We start from the raw sequence: 14297 nt of genomic DNA, 5'->3' as shown, positions 1-14297 counted from the left end.
ATTCTCAGGTGCTTCATTACAGTATAGAGAAACTAGCCATTTAAAATCGTTAATAATTATTCAGGAAGTAAACTAAACAATCCCACTGTTTATGCATTAGAATGCTCTGATGGATGTGTAATACTGTATTAAATCAAAAAAATACTTTTTTCGGAGAATAAATCAAATTTGTTGTCATATTCAAAACAAATAGCTATATGCCAAGTGCCAACCTGCAGGTAGCTCCAAAGTAAAGGAAACACCAACAAACAGTGTCTAACAGGACGCTGGGGCACCACGAGCCAGAACGGCTTCAACGCTCCTTGACATAGATTATACAAGTGTCTTGGACCTCTTTGGAGTGACACCATTTATTCCATGACAAATTCCTTCATTTTGTGTTTTGTTTGACGTGGTGGAAAAACGATTTCTCAGGCGCCACTCCAGAATGTCCCGTTCAGCTTGGGTTTGAGATCTGGTGACAGAGATGGTCGTGGTATATGGGTTTCTGGTGACAGAGATGGTCGTGGTAATGGGTTCTGGTGAAAGATGGTCGTGGTATATGGGTTTCTGGTGACAGAGATGGCGTGGTATTGGGTTTCTGGTGACAGAGATGGTCGTGGTAATGAGGTTTCTGGTGACAGAGATGGTCGTGGTATATGGTTCTGGTGACAGAGATGGTCTGGTGATATGGGTTTCTGGTGACAGAGATGGTCGTGGTATATGGGTTTCTGGTGACAGAGATGGTCGTGGTATATGGTTTCTGGTGACAGAGATGGTCGTGGTATATGGTTTCTGGTGACAGAGATGGTCGTGGTATATGGGTTTCTGGTGACAGAGATGGTCGTGGTAATGGGTTTCTGGTGACAGAGATGGTCGAGATGGTGCGAGATGCGTCGTGGTATATGGGTTTCTGGTGACAGACGGCCACATGGCATACGGTTAACCCTCAGGGGTTAAGAGGGACGAGAGAGGGAACGAGAGAGGGAGCGAGAGAGGGAGCGAGAGAGAGGGAGCGAGAGAGGGATTATCAGGGGTTAAGAGGAACGAGAGAGAGGACGAGAGGGGAGCGAAAGAGAGGAGCGAGAAGAGAGGGAGCGAGAGAGAGGTGCGAGAGAGAGGGTGCGAGAGAGAGGGAACGAGAGAGGGAGCGAGAGAGGGAACGGAGAGAGAGGAACGAGAGAGGGAACGAGAGAGGGAACGAGAGGGAGTGAGAGAGGGAGAGAGAGAGAGGAGAGAGAGAGGAGCGAGAGAGGGAGCGAGAAGGGAGAGCGAGAGGAGGGAGGGAGCGAGAGAGGGGGAGCGAGAGAGGGAGGAGCGAAGAGGGAGGAGAGAGGGAGCGAGAGAGGGATTATCAGGGGTTAAAGAAAACAAACGTATACCATGAATGAAACTGAAGTCGATCTCAGATCTGGGTAAAAAACAACATGTCTGGCGAACTAGTACCGTCTGGAGGAACTAAGCTAACGTCTTGGAGGAAACTAGTACCGTCTGGAGGAAACTAGTACCGTCTGGAGGAACTAGTACCGTCTGGAGGAACTAGTACCGTCTGGAGGAACTATGACCGTCTGGGGAACTAGTTACCGTCTGGAGGAACTAGTACCGTCTGGAGAGGAACTAGTTACCGTCTGGAGGAACTAGTAACCGTCTGGAGGAAACTAGTACGTCTGAGGAACTAGTACCGTCTGGAGAACTAGTACCGTCTGGAGGAACTAGTTACTGTCTCTAGTGACCGTCTGGAGGAAACAAGTTACCGTCTGGAGGATAACTAGGTACCGTCTGGAGGAACTAGTACCCGTGTCTAGGAAACTAGTACCGTCTAGGAGGAACTAGTACCGTCTGGAGGAACTAGTACCGTCTGGAGGAACTAGTACTGTCTGGAGGAACTAGTACAGCTCATGGTCTGTAGAAGTCATCATTACACCTTCACATGATGACTAGTCTAGATACGCTATTATAATCCTGCTCTATAGCAGGGGGTCCTCCTCCCAAAGGGGTTTTAAAGGAACTCAATCCGGCTTTAAAAACCTACTTCCTGACAGGTATAATAGTAGAATGCACAAGGTGCACATTTCTAAATGAGGTATGACATCAGTTCCTCTTGTCATGTCAGTCATTACAGACCTTAGAGAGATATTTATAACTTGTTAGAAGTTAAGCCCATAGATAGTTGAATACATGAATAAACATTAGACATGGCAACATGTATAAAAATCGCAAGAAAATTAGCTTTAAAAAATGTTCTTTGCGCCCCATGACAAAATTGTGTAGAATTGCAGGAAATAAGCTTTAAACCTCCGCCAACACGATGAACGTGAACAGTTTGTGTCACGAACGGTGCTTGTGCCCATAGAAAAAGACGTGGTGCGGGGGTCAGGGGTCAGGCGGGATGTTCACCAATGCTGGAAGGGGGACCCCAAGAGAAAAAAGTTTAGGAACTTCTAGGAAATACTAGTGTATAGAACTATCTTAACCTATAGAAAATAAACACTGTCTATTAACAACCAGAGGATATGACACCACGAGAGGGAGAGGGGTTCATTGTTGCATGAAGGGTGTGGTTAAAAAGCCACCGATGAGAGAATAGCTTGATTGCATGCAGGACGAAGAGACAAGCGAAGGAGAAAGAGAGTCACCTTGGTCAGCAAGTGAGAGGGTTTTCCGGCTATATTTTTCAGAATCAGGGAGGTTTCCCTGTCCAGATAGGAGTGCTTGGCGCAGAACGGAGAGAGAGAGAGAGAGAAGAAGAAGAGACAAGAAACATTAGTGAAATCAGTGATTGGCAATGAACAAATTGTGCATTTGATATCAGTTGTGAAAGCATAGAAAAATGTGATCTAAGATAAAAAAGCAGAAGGATCAGAAAGAAGTAGATCAGAATCATTGTAACACAGTAGTGGAATAAAATACCAGTGTGCCATTTGTTAATTTAACTCAATCTGTTGTCATACAGCAAGAGACCCAGAGCTCTATATTAACAAATCAAAAACTCAACAATTGTAATCTTGGCGCTCTAACGCAAATGGTAAATCTTAGCGCTACAGATCCAGAGACGTGTCAAACACTTTTTACTATTTTCACTGTGGAAATTACGAGTGCAACAGCTGGTGGTACGAAAGGGGCAGAGTTTTGATGAATAAATGCATTGTAAGTGTGACGATGGCTTGGCCAATCAACCCATTCCATGGCTTGATACTGCATGCCATTTTCTCCCAGTTCTGTTATTGACAGGTCTTTGCGTTGTAATCAACTCCAATTTGGCTGAGTGGCACGGAATATTCTCTTTCTAGTCCATTGTGGATTGATAGTTTGTTAAATAGTAGCTACAGTAACGAGTGATGGCAACKGCGGAGAACAAAACAACGGTTTGCTCAATATGTTTGTCAACATTGTTGTAATTGGCTTCAACAACTATAGACCTTTACGCATCACACTTCTCCTGAAATAAATAATACTACTAGGCTGAGTATTATCTAGATCCTGGACGATGAGGAGGCATATGAGCTTCCCTGAGATTCGGTTGTGCAAAGCCAGTTTCATCAGGTGTCCCGGATGGCTGGTCTCAGACGATCCRCGCAGGGGGAAGAAGCCAGATGTCCTAGGTTGGCACGGTTACACGTCATCTGCGGTTGTGAGTACTGCCAAAATTCTCTAAAGCAACATTTGAGATCGGTTTATGGTATAGAYATTCTCTGGCAACAACACGACGAGGAGGAAGAGGATGATCTGAAMTCAGAACAACAATAGTGTAATGATGAGCGTGTCATGGCAGCGTTGGTGCTCATGTMAATCATTTGACCGTGCGCCTTGCGGGTTTGATACCGTTCTTTTTCACGTTTTAATTTGTAAAAATGAATCTGTTACGTGACTGTTTTATTTAACATATATATCTCTATTACTAATCACATGTATTGTAAGAGAAACTAAAAACGTGTTGCAGTAGGCCTTTAGAATCACGCCAATAATATCCTTCGACTCGATCCAAGTTGATGAGCGAGGGGGGAAACTAAACTAAATCACACATAATAAAAGACAGCCTAAAGACAAGATTAAATTGACGATAGTCTGATGACAACAATATCAGCGGTCAGATTTACAAGATGCTCCCCATCTCTTCATGGAAAGGAGCGTCACTGTATCAAATCCTCCTTCAGAGTCACATGCAGGTAAAACATCGTGATCTCTACATCGTATCGGAAAGATCAAATTCTGCAGTTTCTATGACACTTACCATTGTCAAATAACTCAACATTCAAGAGGTGCATTTATTTCCAAATTTTACAGGAATATCTCCACTGTCCCTGCATTCAGTACATGGCCACTCCACTGTCCCTGTATTCAGCACATGACCACTCCACTGTCCCTTGTATGGCAGGGCACATGGCCACTCCACTGTCCCTTACTTCCAGCACATTTGAACCCACTCCACTGTCCCTGTATTCAGCACATGGCCACCTCCACTGTCCCTGTATTCAGCACAGGGCCACTCCACTGTCCCTGTATTCAGCACATGGCCACTCCACTGTCCCTGTATTCAGCACATGGCCACTCCACTGTCCCGTATTCAGCACATGCCACTCCCTGTCCCTGCATTCAGCACATTGGCCACTCCACTGTCCCTGCATTCAACACATGGCCACTCCACTGGCCCTGCATTCAACACATGGCCACTCCACTGTCCCTGCAATCAACACATGGCCACTCCACTGTCCCTGCATTCAGCACATGGCCACTCCACTGTCCTGTATTCAGTACATGCCACTCCACTGTCCTGATTCATACATGACCACTCCACTGTCCTGCCTTCAGTACATGACCACTCCACTGTCCCTGCATTCAGTACATGGCCACTCCCCATGTCCCTGTATTCAGCACATGGCCACTCCACTGTCCCACATGGCCACTCCACTGTCCACCTGGCCACTTCCACTGTCCACATGGCCACTCCACTGTCCACATGGCCACTCCACTGTCCCTGTATTCAGCACATGACCACTCCACTGTCCCTGCATTCAGTACATGGCCACTCCACTGTCCCTGTATTCAGCACGACACTGACAGCCACTCCACTGTCCACATGGCCACTCCACTGTCCACATGGCACTCCACTGTCCACATGGCCACTCCACTGTCCACATGGCCACTCCAACTGTTCCACATGCCACTCCACTGTCCACATGGCCACTCCACTGTCCACATGGCCACTCCACTGTCCACATGGCCACTCCACTGTCCCTGTTATCAGCCATGACCACTTCCACTGTCCCTGCATTCAGTACATGGCCACTCCACTGTCCCTGTATTCAGTACATGGCCACTCCACTGTCCACATGGCCACTCCACTGTCCCTGTATTCAGCACATGACCAACTCACCTGTCCCTGCATTCAGTACATGGCCACTCCACACTGTCCCTGTATTCAGCACATGGCCCTCCACTGTCCCTGTATTCAGTACATGGCCACTCCACTGTCCTGTATTCAGCACATGGCCACTCCACTGTCCCTGTATTCAGCACATGACCACTCCACTGTCCCTGTATTCAGTACATGACCACACTCCACTGTTCTGCATTTCAGCACATGGCCACTCCACTGTCCCTGTATTCAGCACATGGCCACTCCACTGTCCCCTGCATTCAGTACATGGCCACTCCACTTCCACATGGCCACTCCACTGTCCCTGTATTCAGCACATGACCACTCCACTGTCCCTGTATTCAGTACATGACCACTCCACTGTCCCTGCATCAGTACATGGCCACTCCACTGTCCCTGTATTCAGTACATGCCACTCACTTGTTCCACATGGCCACTCACTGTCCCTTATTCAGCACATGGCCACTCCACTGTCCACATGGCCACTCCACTGTCCACATGGCCACTCCACTGTCACAGCCACTCCACTGTCCACATGCCACTCCACTGTCCACATGGCCCACACTCCACTGTCCCTGCATTCAACACATGGCCACTCCACTGTCCCTGTATTCAGCACATGGCCACTCCACTGTCCCTGTATTCAACACATGGCCACTCCACTGTCCCTGTATTCAGTACATGGCCACTCCACTGTCCACATGGCCACTCCACTGTCCCTGTATTCAACACATGGGCCACTCCACTGTCCCTGTATTCAGTACATGGCCATCCACTGTCCACATGGCCACTCCACTGTCCACATGGCCACTCCACTGTCCCTGCATTCAGCACATGGCCACTCCACTGTCCCTGTATTCAGCACATGGCCACTCCACTGTCCACATGGCCACCCACTGTCCACATGCCACTCCACTGTCCTGCTTCAGTACATGGCCACTCCACTGTCCTGTATTCAGTACATGGCCACTCCACTGTCCCTGTATTCAGTACATGGCCACCTCCACTGTCCACATGGCCACTCCACTGTCCCTGTATTCAGCACATGGCCACTCCACTGTCCCTGTATTCAGTACATGGCCACTCCACTGTCCACATGGCCACTCCACTGTCCCATGCCACTCCACTGTCCTGTATCAGCACATGGCCACTCCACTGTCCCTGTATTCAGTACATGACCACTCCACTGTCCCTGCATTCAGTACATGGCCACTCCACTGTCCCTGTATTCAGCACATGGCCACTCCACTGTCCACATGGCCACTCCACTGTCCACCATGGCCACTCCACTGTCCCTGTATTCAGACCATGGCCACTCCACTGTCCCTGTATTCAACACATGGCCACTCCACTGTCCCTGTATTCAGCACATGCCACTCCACTGTCCCTGCATTCAGTACATGACCACTCCACTGTCCCTGTATTCAGTACATGACCACTCCACTGTCCCTGTATTCAGCACATGGCCACTCCACTGTCCCTGCATTTCAGCACATGGCCACTCCACTGTCCCTGCATTCAACACATGACCACTCCACTGTCCCTGTATTCACATGGCCACCCACTGCCACATGCCACTCCACTGTCCACACCTCCACGTCCACTCCACTGTCCACATGGCCACTCCACGTCCACATGGCCACTCCACTGCATGGCCACTCCACTGTCCCTGCATTCAGCACATGGCCACTCCACTGTCCACATGGCCACTCCACTGTCCACATGGCCACTCCACTGTCCACATGGCCACTCCACTGTCCTGTATTCAGCACATGGCCACTCCACTGTCCCTGTATTCAGCACATGGCCACTCCACTGTCCCTGTATTCAGCACACTGGCCACTCCACTGTCCCTGCATTCAGCACATGACCACTCCACTGTCCCTGTATTCAGTACATGGCCACTCCACTGTCCCTGCATTCAGTACATGGCCACTCCACTGTCCCTGCATTCAGCACATGACCACTCCACTGTCCCTGTATTCAGCACATGGCCACTCCACTGTCCCTGCATTCAGTACATGGCCACTCCACTGTCCCTGCATTCAGTACATGGCCACTCCACTGGTCCCTGCATTCAGTACATGGCCACTCCACTTCCCTGCATTCAGTACATGGCCCCTCACTGTCCTGCATCAGTACATGGCCACCCACTGTCCCTGCATTCAGTACATGGCCACTCCACTGTCCCTGCATTCAGTACATGGCCACTCCACTGTCCCTGCATTCAGTACATGGCCACTCCACTGTCCCTGCATTCAGTACATGACCACTCCACTGTCCCTGCATTCAGTACATGCCACTCACTGTCCCTGTATTCAGCACATGGCCACTCACTGTCCCTGTATTCAGCACATGGCCACTCCACTGTCCCTCCACTGTCCCTGTCATTCAGCACATGGCCACTGAAGATTATCAAAGGTAAGCGATTAATTTTATTGCTTTCTTACTTTCGTGACCAAGCTAACCAAGCTAATATAAGGCTAAGCTTATAGCATTGAAAGCTACACTCACCAAATGCTTGATTTCTTTCGCTGTAAAGTATATTTTCAAAATCTGACACGATAGGTGGATTAACAACAAGCTAAGCTGTGTTTTGGTATATTTCACTTGTGATTGCATGATTATAAATATTTTTAGTAATATTTATGCATTTGGCGCTCTGCAATTCTAGCGGTTGTTTAGGAAAGTGATCCCGTAAAAGGGATCCGTAGAGCAGAGAAGTTAAATGTGAGAGTTGGTGAAGCGGGAGACTTCCTGCAGACTTCTCCTTTAAAACACTTTCTCTGTTCAGAGAATCACACTCTCTACATAGACTAGACATCTCTGTTCAGGAGAATCACACTCTCTACATAGACTGAACATCTCTGTTCAGAGAATCACCTCTACATAGACCAGACCATCTCTGTTCAGAGAATCACACTCTCTACACAGACTAGACCATCTCTGTTCAGAGAATCACACTCTCTACACAGACTAGACCATCTCTGTTCAGAGAATCACACTCTCTACACAGACTAGACCATCTCTGTTCAGAGAATCACACTCTCTACACAGACTAGACCATCTCTGTTCAGAGAATCACACTCTCTACACAGACTAGACCATCTCTGTTCAGAGAATCACACTCTCTACATAGACAAGACCATCTCTGTTCAGAGAATCACACTCTCTACACAGACTAGACCATCTCTGTTCAGAGAATCACACTCTCTACACAGACTAGACCATCTCTGTTCAGAGAATCACACTCTCTACACAGACTAGACCATCTCTGTTCAGAGATCACACTCTCTACTAGACAAGACCATCTCTGTTCAGAGAATCACACTCTCTACATAGACTAGACCATATTTATTCTAAATATTTTTCTGTCGTAGATTAAATATTACATTTGGGTGAGATTACTAAAGATTAGACAGACAGCCCTTTATAAACGACCCAGTCACTAAAGCAGGAGGAGCTAAACGAACTGCTGATCCCTAAACTTTGGAAAATTAAACAATCATTCCCTCTCAGCAGTTTTACAGCTCTCTCTCTGTGTCCTAAATGGCCCCCTGCTCCCTATATAGTACACTACATGGCCTATTCCCTATATAGTACACTTGCATGGCCCCCTATTCCCTATATAGTGCACTACATGGCCCCCTGTTCCCTATATAGTACACTACATGGCCCCCTATTCCCTATATAGTGCACTGCATGGCCCCTATTCCCTAATAGTACACTGCATGGCCCCCTATTCCCTATATAGTACACTGCATGGCCCCCTATTCCCTATATAGTACACTGCATGGCCCCTATCCCTATATAGTACACTGCATGGCCCCCTATTCCCTATATAGTACACTGCATGGCCCCTATTCCCTATATAGATACACTGCATGGCCCCTATTCCCTATATAGTACACTGCATGGCCCCCTATTCCCTATATAGTACACTGCATGGCCCCCATTCCCTATATAGTTACACTGTATGGCCCCCCTATTCCCTATATAGTGCACTGTATGGCCCCCTATTCCCTATATAGTGCACTGCATGGCCCCCTATTCCCTATATAGTACACTGTATGGCACAACATTCCCTACATGGTGCTCTGGTCGACAATAGAGAGCTATATAGGGAATGGGGTGCCATTTTGGATGCATTCTCTCTCTGGCAGTCAGTCTGGCAGTCAGTCAGTCTGGCAGTCAGTCAGTCTGGCAGTCAGTCAGTCAGTCTGGCAGTCAGTCAGTCTGGCAGTCAGTCAGTCTGGCAGTCAGTCTGGCAGCTTCAAATCAGTGAACCCAGTTTAATCTGCACATTTGGAGCCCTCTCCATCCCTCCCTGATGGAGGAATGGATGGAGAAAAATAAATCCCTTACTGTGCAGAAACACAGTAAATATGTAAATATATTGTAAATATTTATCTTCCCTTTTGTACTTTAACTATTTGCACATTGTTACAACACTGTATATATATAATATGACATTTGAAATGTCTTTATTCTTTTGGAACTTCTGTGAGTGTAATGTTTACTGTTCATTTTTATTGTTTATTTCACTTTTYTTTATTATCCATTTCACTTCCTTTGGCAATGTAAACATATGTTTCCCATGTCAATAAAGCCCCTTGAATTGAAATTAAATTGRGAGAAAGAAAAGTCTCTGGATTTTTATGTCTTTAAAAAAAATGTTTCGACAAATTGTGGTGGAAATGATTTCTTGCACAATTGTTGATCATGTCGAGGTAAATTTGAGATGACATGTTGTGTGGTCCTCCCACTACGACTCAGGAAAGCATGTAGTTTATTAGGCTACATATGAAATAAATGATGATGAACTTCACAGGGTGGTGGAAGTGCACGGTGATGAGCTTGATGCTCCTTAACAATAAATATTGAGGGTCTTAAATTTGTTCGCTAGTGACATTGAGATCGGTGCTTAGCTGCCAATTTACAAATACAAATGATCTTGCTCTCATCCATCTCATCATATAAACCTAGAATCATATAACTTTATCAGCAAATTTTGTCTAGAGAACATGCGAAAAAACCTGAAACCTGATTGGGCGTTAAAAATGCAATGGAAACATATTGAACTTACAGTGCCAGTCAAAAGTTTTAGAACARCTACTCATTCCAGGGTTTTTCTTWATTTTTTRACTATTTTCTACATTGTAGAATAARAGTGAAGACATCAAACCTATGAAATAACACATATGGAATCATGTAGTAACCAAATAAAGTGTTTTATATTTGAGATTCTTCAAAGTAACCACCCTTTGCCTTGATGACAGCTTTGCACACTCTTGGCATTCTCTCAACCAGCTTCATGAGGTAGTCATCTGGAATGCATTTAAATTAACAGGTGCGCCTTCTTAAAAGTACATTTGTGGAATTTCTTTCCTCCTTAATGCATTTGAGCCAATCAGTTGTGTTGTGACAAGTTAGGGGTGGTATACAGAAGATAGCCCTATTTGGTAAAAGACCAAGTCCATATTATGGCAAGAACAGCTCAAATAAGCAAAGAGAAATAACAGTCCATCATTACTTTAAGACATGAAGGTCAGTCAATACGGTACATTTCAATAACTTTGAAAGTTTCTTCAAGTGCAGTCGCAAAAATCATCAAGATCGATGATGAAACTGGCTCTCATGAGGACCGCCACAGGAAAGGAAGACCCAGAGCTCATTAGAGTTAACTGCACCTCAGATTGCAGCCCAAATAAATGCTTCAGAGTTCAAGTAACAGACATCTCAACAGCAACTGTTCAGAGGAGACAGGTCTTCATGGTCGAATTGCTGCAAAGAAACCACTACTAAAGGACACCAATAAGCAAAGGACACCAATAAGCAGAAGACATTAGACCGGTGGAAATCTGTCTTTTGGTCTGATGAGCCCAAATTTGAGAGTTTTGGTTCCAACCGCCGTGTCTTTGTGAGACGCAGAGTAGGTGAACGAATGATCTCCACATGTGTYGTTACCACCGTGAAACATGGAGGAGGTGGTGTGGTGGTGCTTTGCTGGTGTCACTGTCTGTGATTTATTTAGAATTCAAGGCACACTTAACCAGCATGGCTACCACAGCATTCTGCAACGATACGCCAACCCATCTGGTTTGAGCTTAGTGGGACTATCATTTATTTTTCAACAGAACAATGACCCAACACACCTCCAGGCTGTGTAAGAGCTACTTGACTAAGGAGAGTAATGGAGTGCTGCATCAGATGACCTGGCTTAAACAATCACCCGACCTCAACCCAATAGAGATGGTTTGGGATGAGAGTGAAGGAAAATAAGCCAACAAGTGCTCAGCATATGGGAACTCCTTGAAGACTGTTGGGAAAGCATTCCTCATGAAGCTGGTTGAGAGAATGCCAAGAGTGTGCAAAGCTGTCATCAAGGCAAAGGGTGGCTACTTCGAAGAATCTAATCTAAAATATATTTGTTTAACACTTTTTTGGTAACTACATTATTCCATATGTGTTATTTCATAGTTGTGATGTTTTCACTATTATTCTACAATGTAGAAAAGAGTAAAAAATAAATGTAAAAAAAACCTTGAATGAGAAGGTGAGTCCAAACTTTTGACTGGTGCTGTATGTTGTTTTATTTAGTAAGCGCAAAAGTGGTTTTCATTATTACATCATCACGAACAGCCTTTTATCCAACAAAAAGTACAATTTGAAGGAAACATCTCTCGTGGGAAAATCTGCATATTTTATTGAATGGAAACATAGCTAGTGTGGCATCTCCTTTCCCCTGCAGTGCTCACACACTCTCCACACGGCGACATGTGAGATGGAGGTGTACCATATTAATCCCCAAAGGGAAATTAGTTAATCTAACAGCCGCATTCAATTGTTGTCAAGCTACTTCATCCATAAACAACCTGACACCTACTTCATAACCCTATACCACTAGTGTAGTTAAAGTAGCTTCATTTCTGTCATGGTCCTTCGAGCCGTAAAGCAGTGAGGTAAACCTGTAAATGTATCACTAGATAGAAAAGCAGTGAGGTCAACCTGTAAATGTATCACTAGATAGAAAAGCAGTGAGGTCAACCTGTAAATTCAGGTCAGTACTTATTTAGTGTGTATGGATGAGATTTAGGGCGTGTGCAGCCTACCTCGGTGTTGCCCGGAGGGCCCTGATTGGGTCCCTGTTGTGTAGGCGTGACCCCGTCCTGTTCCGAGGGCCTATCCAGAGAATCCATGCTGCTGGCCGACGCAGAGTTCACCGACGACCGAGACGAGAGGGAGAAAGACAGGGCCTCGTGTTCGCTGACCGTCCCCACCGAGCCTGTCCGGCGGTGTGTGTGGTGGTGGGAGGCGGGCCTCCTCATGGTGGAGCTGGAAGAGGCGCTGGCCAGGGAGTGGGAGCTCTGTCTAGCAGCCTCGTCCATACTGAGAGACGCCTGCTCCAGCTGGGCCGTGATATCATCCAGGGACAGGTTGGAAGCCATGGGGCGCCCGTGGCGAGCTGCCACCGTAGAGGCCGGTGAGGCCCGGGTACTGGAGGAGGTACTGTCACCGCTGCTGGAGGTGCCTCCTCCACTACCTCCAGCTCCACCGTGCCCCTTGGCACTGCTGCTGCGCCCGGCGGTGGGTTTTTGGCGGAGCTTGGCGTTTGGCTTGCCGATGGTGGTTAGCTCCTGCTCTATGGAACACAGGTCTGCCATCAGGGAATCCAGGTCTACATTGTCTCCACCCTGGTTGAGAGCCTCTGGAAGAGGAGGAAATCAAAACACAGTCATTGGTCTTGTTCAGAACGACAACAGCTACAGATTTTCTCTAATGATTTTGCCTCGTGGTAGCATGCAAAGGGAGAACGTAATAGGACCAGGAATGGACCCCTGGGGGACTCCACAGCTGATGTCGTCCCTGACACATGGTCCCCCTAGGCTTTAATAAACACATACATACATTACACATAGTAGGTGTGTGTACAAACTTCTGACTGTGCACATACAGGACCAGTCAAAAGTTTGGACACACCTACTCATTCAAAGGTTTCTTTATTATTTACTATTTTCTACATTGTAGAATAATAGTGAAGACTTCAGAACTATGACATAATACAAAAAAAGTGTTAAACAAATCAAAAAATATTTTATATTTTGAGATTCTTCAAAAGTAGCCAACCCTTTGCCTTGAGAGCTTTGCACACTCTCAACCAGCTTCATGAGGAATGCTTTTCCAACAGTCTTCAAGGAGTTCCCACATATGCTGAGCCCTTGTTGGCTGCTTTTCCTTCACTCTGTGGTCCAATTCATCCTAACTCATCTCAATTGGGTTGAGGTCGGGTGATTGTGGAGGCCTGGTCATCTGATGCAGCACTSTCATTGGTCAAACAGCTCTTACACAGCCTGGAGGTGTGTTTTGGGTCATTGTCCTGTTGAAAAACAAATGATAGTCCCACTAAGCGCAAACCAGATGGGATGGCGTATCGCTGCAGAATGCTTTGGTAGCCATGCTAGTTAAGTGTGCCTTGAATTTTAAATAAAATCACAGACAGTGTCACCAGCAAAGCACCCCCACACCATAACACCTACTCCTCCATGTTTCACGYTGGGAACCACACATGTGGAGATCATCCGTTCACCTACTCTGCGTCTCACAAAGACACGGCGGTTGGAACCAAAAATCTGAAATTTGGACTCATCAGACCAAAGGACAGATTTCCACCGGTCTAATGTCCATTGCTGGTGTTTATTGGCCCAAGCAAGTCTCTTCTTATTYTTGTCCTGTAGTTGTGTTTTTTTTGCAGCAATTTGACCATGAAGGCCTGATTCATTCAGTCTCTTCTGAACAGTTGATGTTGAGATGTGTCTGTTACTTGAACTCTGTGAAGCATTTATTTGGGCTGCTATCTGAGGTGCAGTTAACTCTAGTGAATTTATCTTCTGCAGCAGAGGTAACACTGGGTCTTCCTTTCCTGTGGTGGTCCTCATGAGAG

General features: G+C 46.3%; 1 protein-coding gene across 1 annotated transcript; it reads right to left on the bottom strand.

Annotated features, from left to right (window-relative positions):
• Window positions 1-2352: 2352 nt before the first annotated feature.
• Window positions 2353-13059, bottom strand: LOC112075363 (ras-associated and pleckstrin homology domains-containing protein 1-like). The gene is made up of 3 exons (XM_024142375.1): window positions 12469-13059; window positions 2576-2690; window positions 2353-2381 (listed from the first exon to the last, which is right to left on the bottom strand). The coding sequence occupies exons 1-3, from the start codon at window positions 13018-13020 to the stop codon at window positions 2353-2355; spliced, it is 696 nt and encodes a 231-aa protein (XP_023998143.1). The 5' UTR covers window positions 13021-13059.
• Between the last annotated feature and the right edge of the window lie 1238 nt (window positions 13060-14297).

This window comes from Salvelinus sp. IW2-2015, unplaced genomic scaffold (assembly GCF_002910315.2).
Source record: "Salvelinus sp. IW2-2015 unplaced genomic scaffold, ASM291031v2 Un_scaffold3108, whole genome shotgun sequence".
Lineage (NCBI taxonomy): Eukaryota > Metazoa > Chordata > Actinopteri > Salmoniformes > Salmonidae > Salvelinus > Salvelinus sp. IW2-2015.
This window is presented reverse-complemented; position numbering and strand designations above follow the sequence as displayed.

Bases quoted from the DNA above. Each gene is read 5' to 3' on its own strand.
- LOC112075363 (XM_024142375.1), bottom strand. From the start codon at position 13,020: ATGGCAGACCTGTGTTCCATAGAGCAGGAGCTAACCACCATCGGCAAG. The intron at 2,691-12,468 runs GTAGGCTGCACA...TTCTGCGCCAAG, and splicing joins GCCCTCCGGGCAACACCGAG to CACTCCTATCTGGACAGGGA. The intron at 2,382-2,575 runs GCAATCAAGCTA...TCCCCCTTCCAG, and splicing joins CTTGTCTCTTCGTCCTGCAT to CATTGGTGAACATCCCGCCT.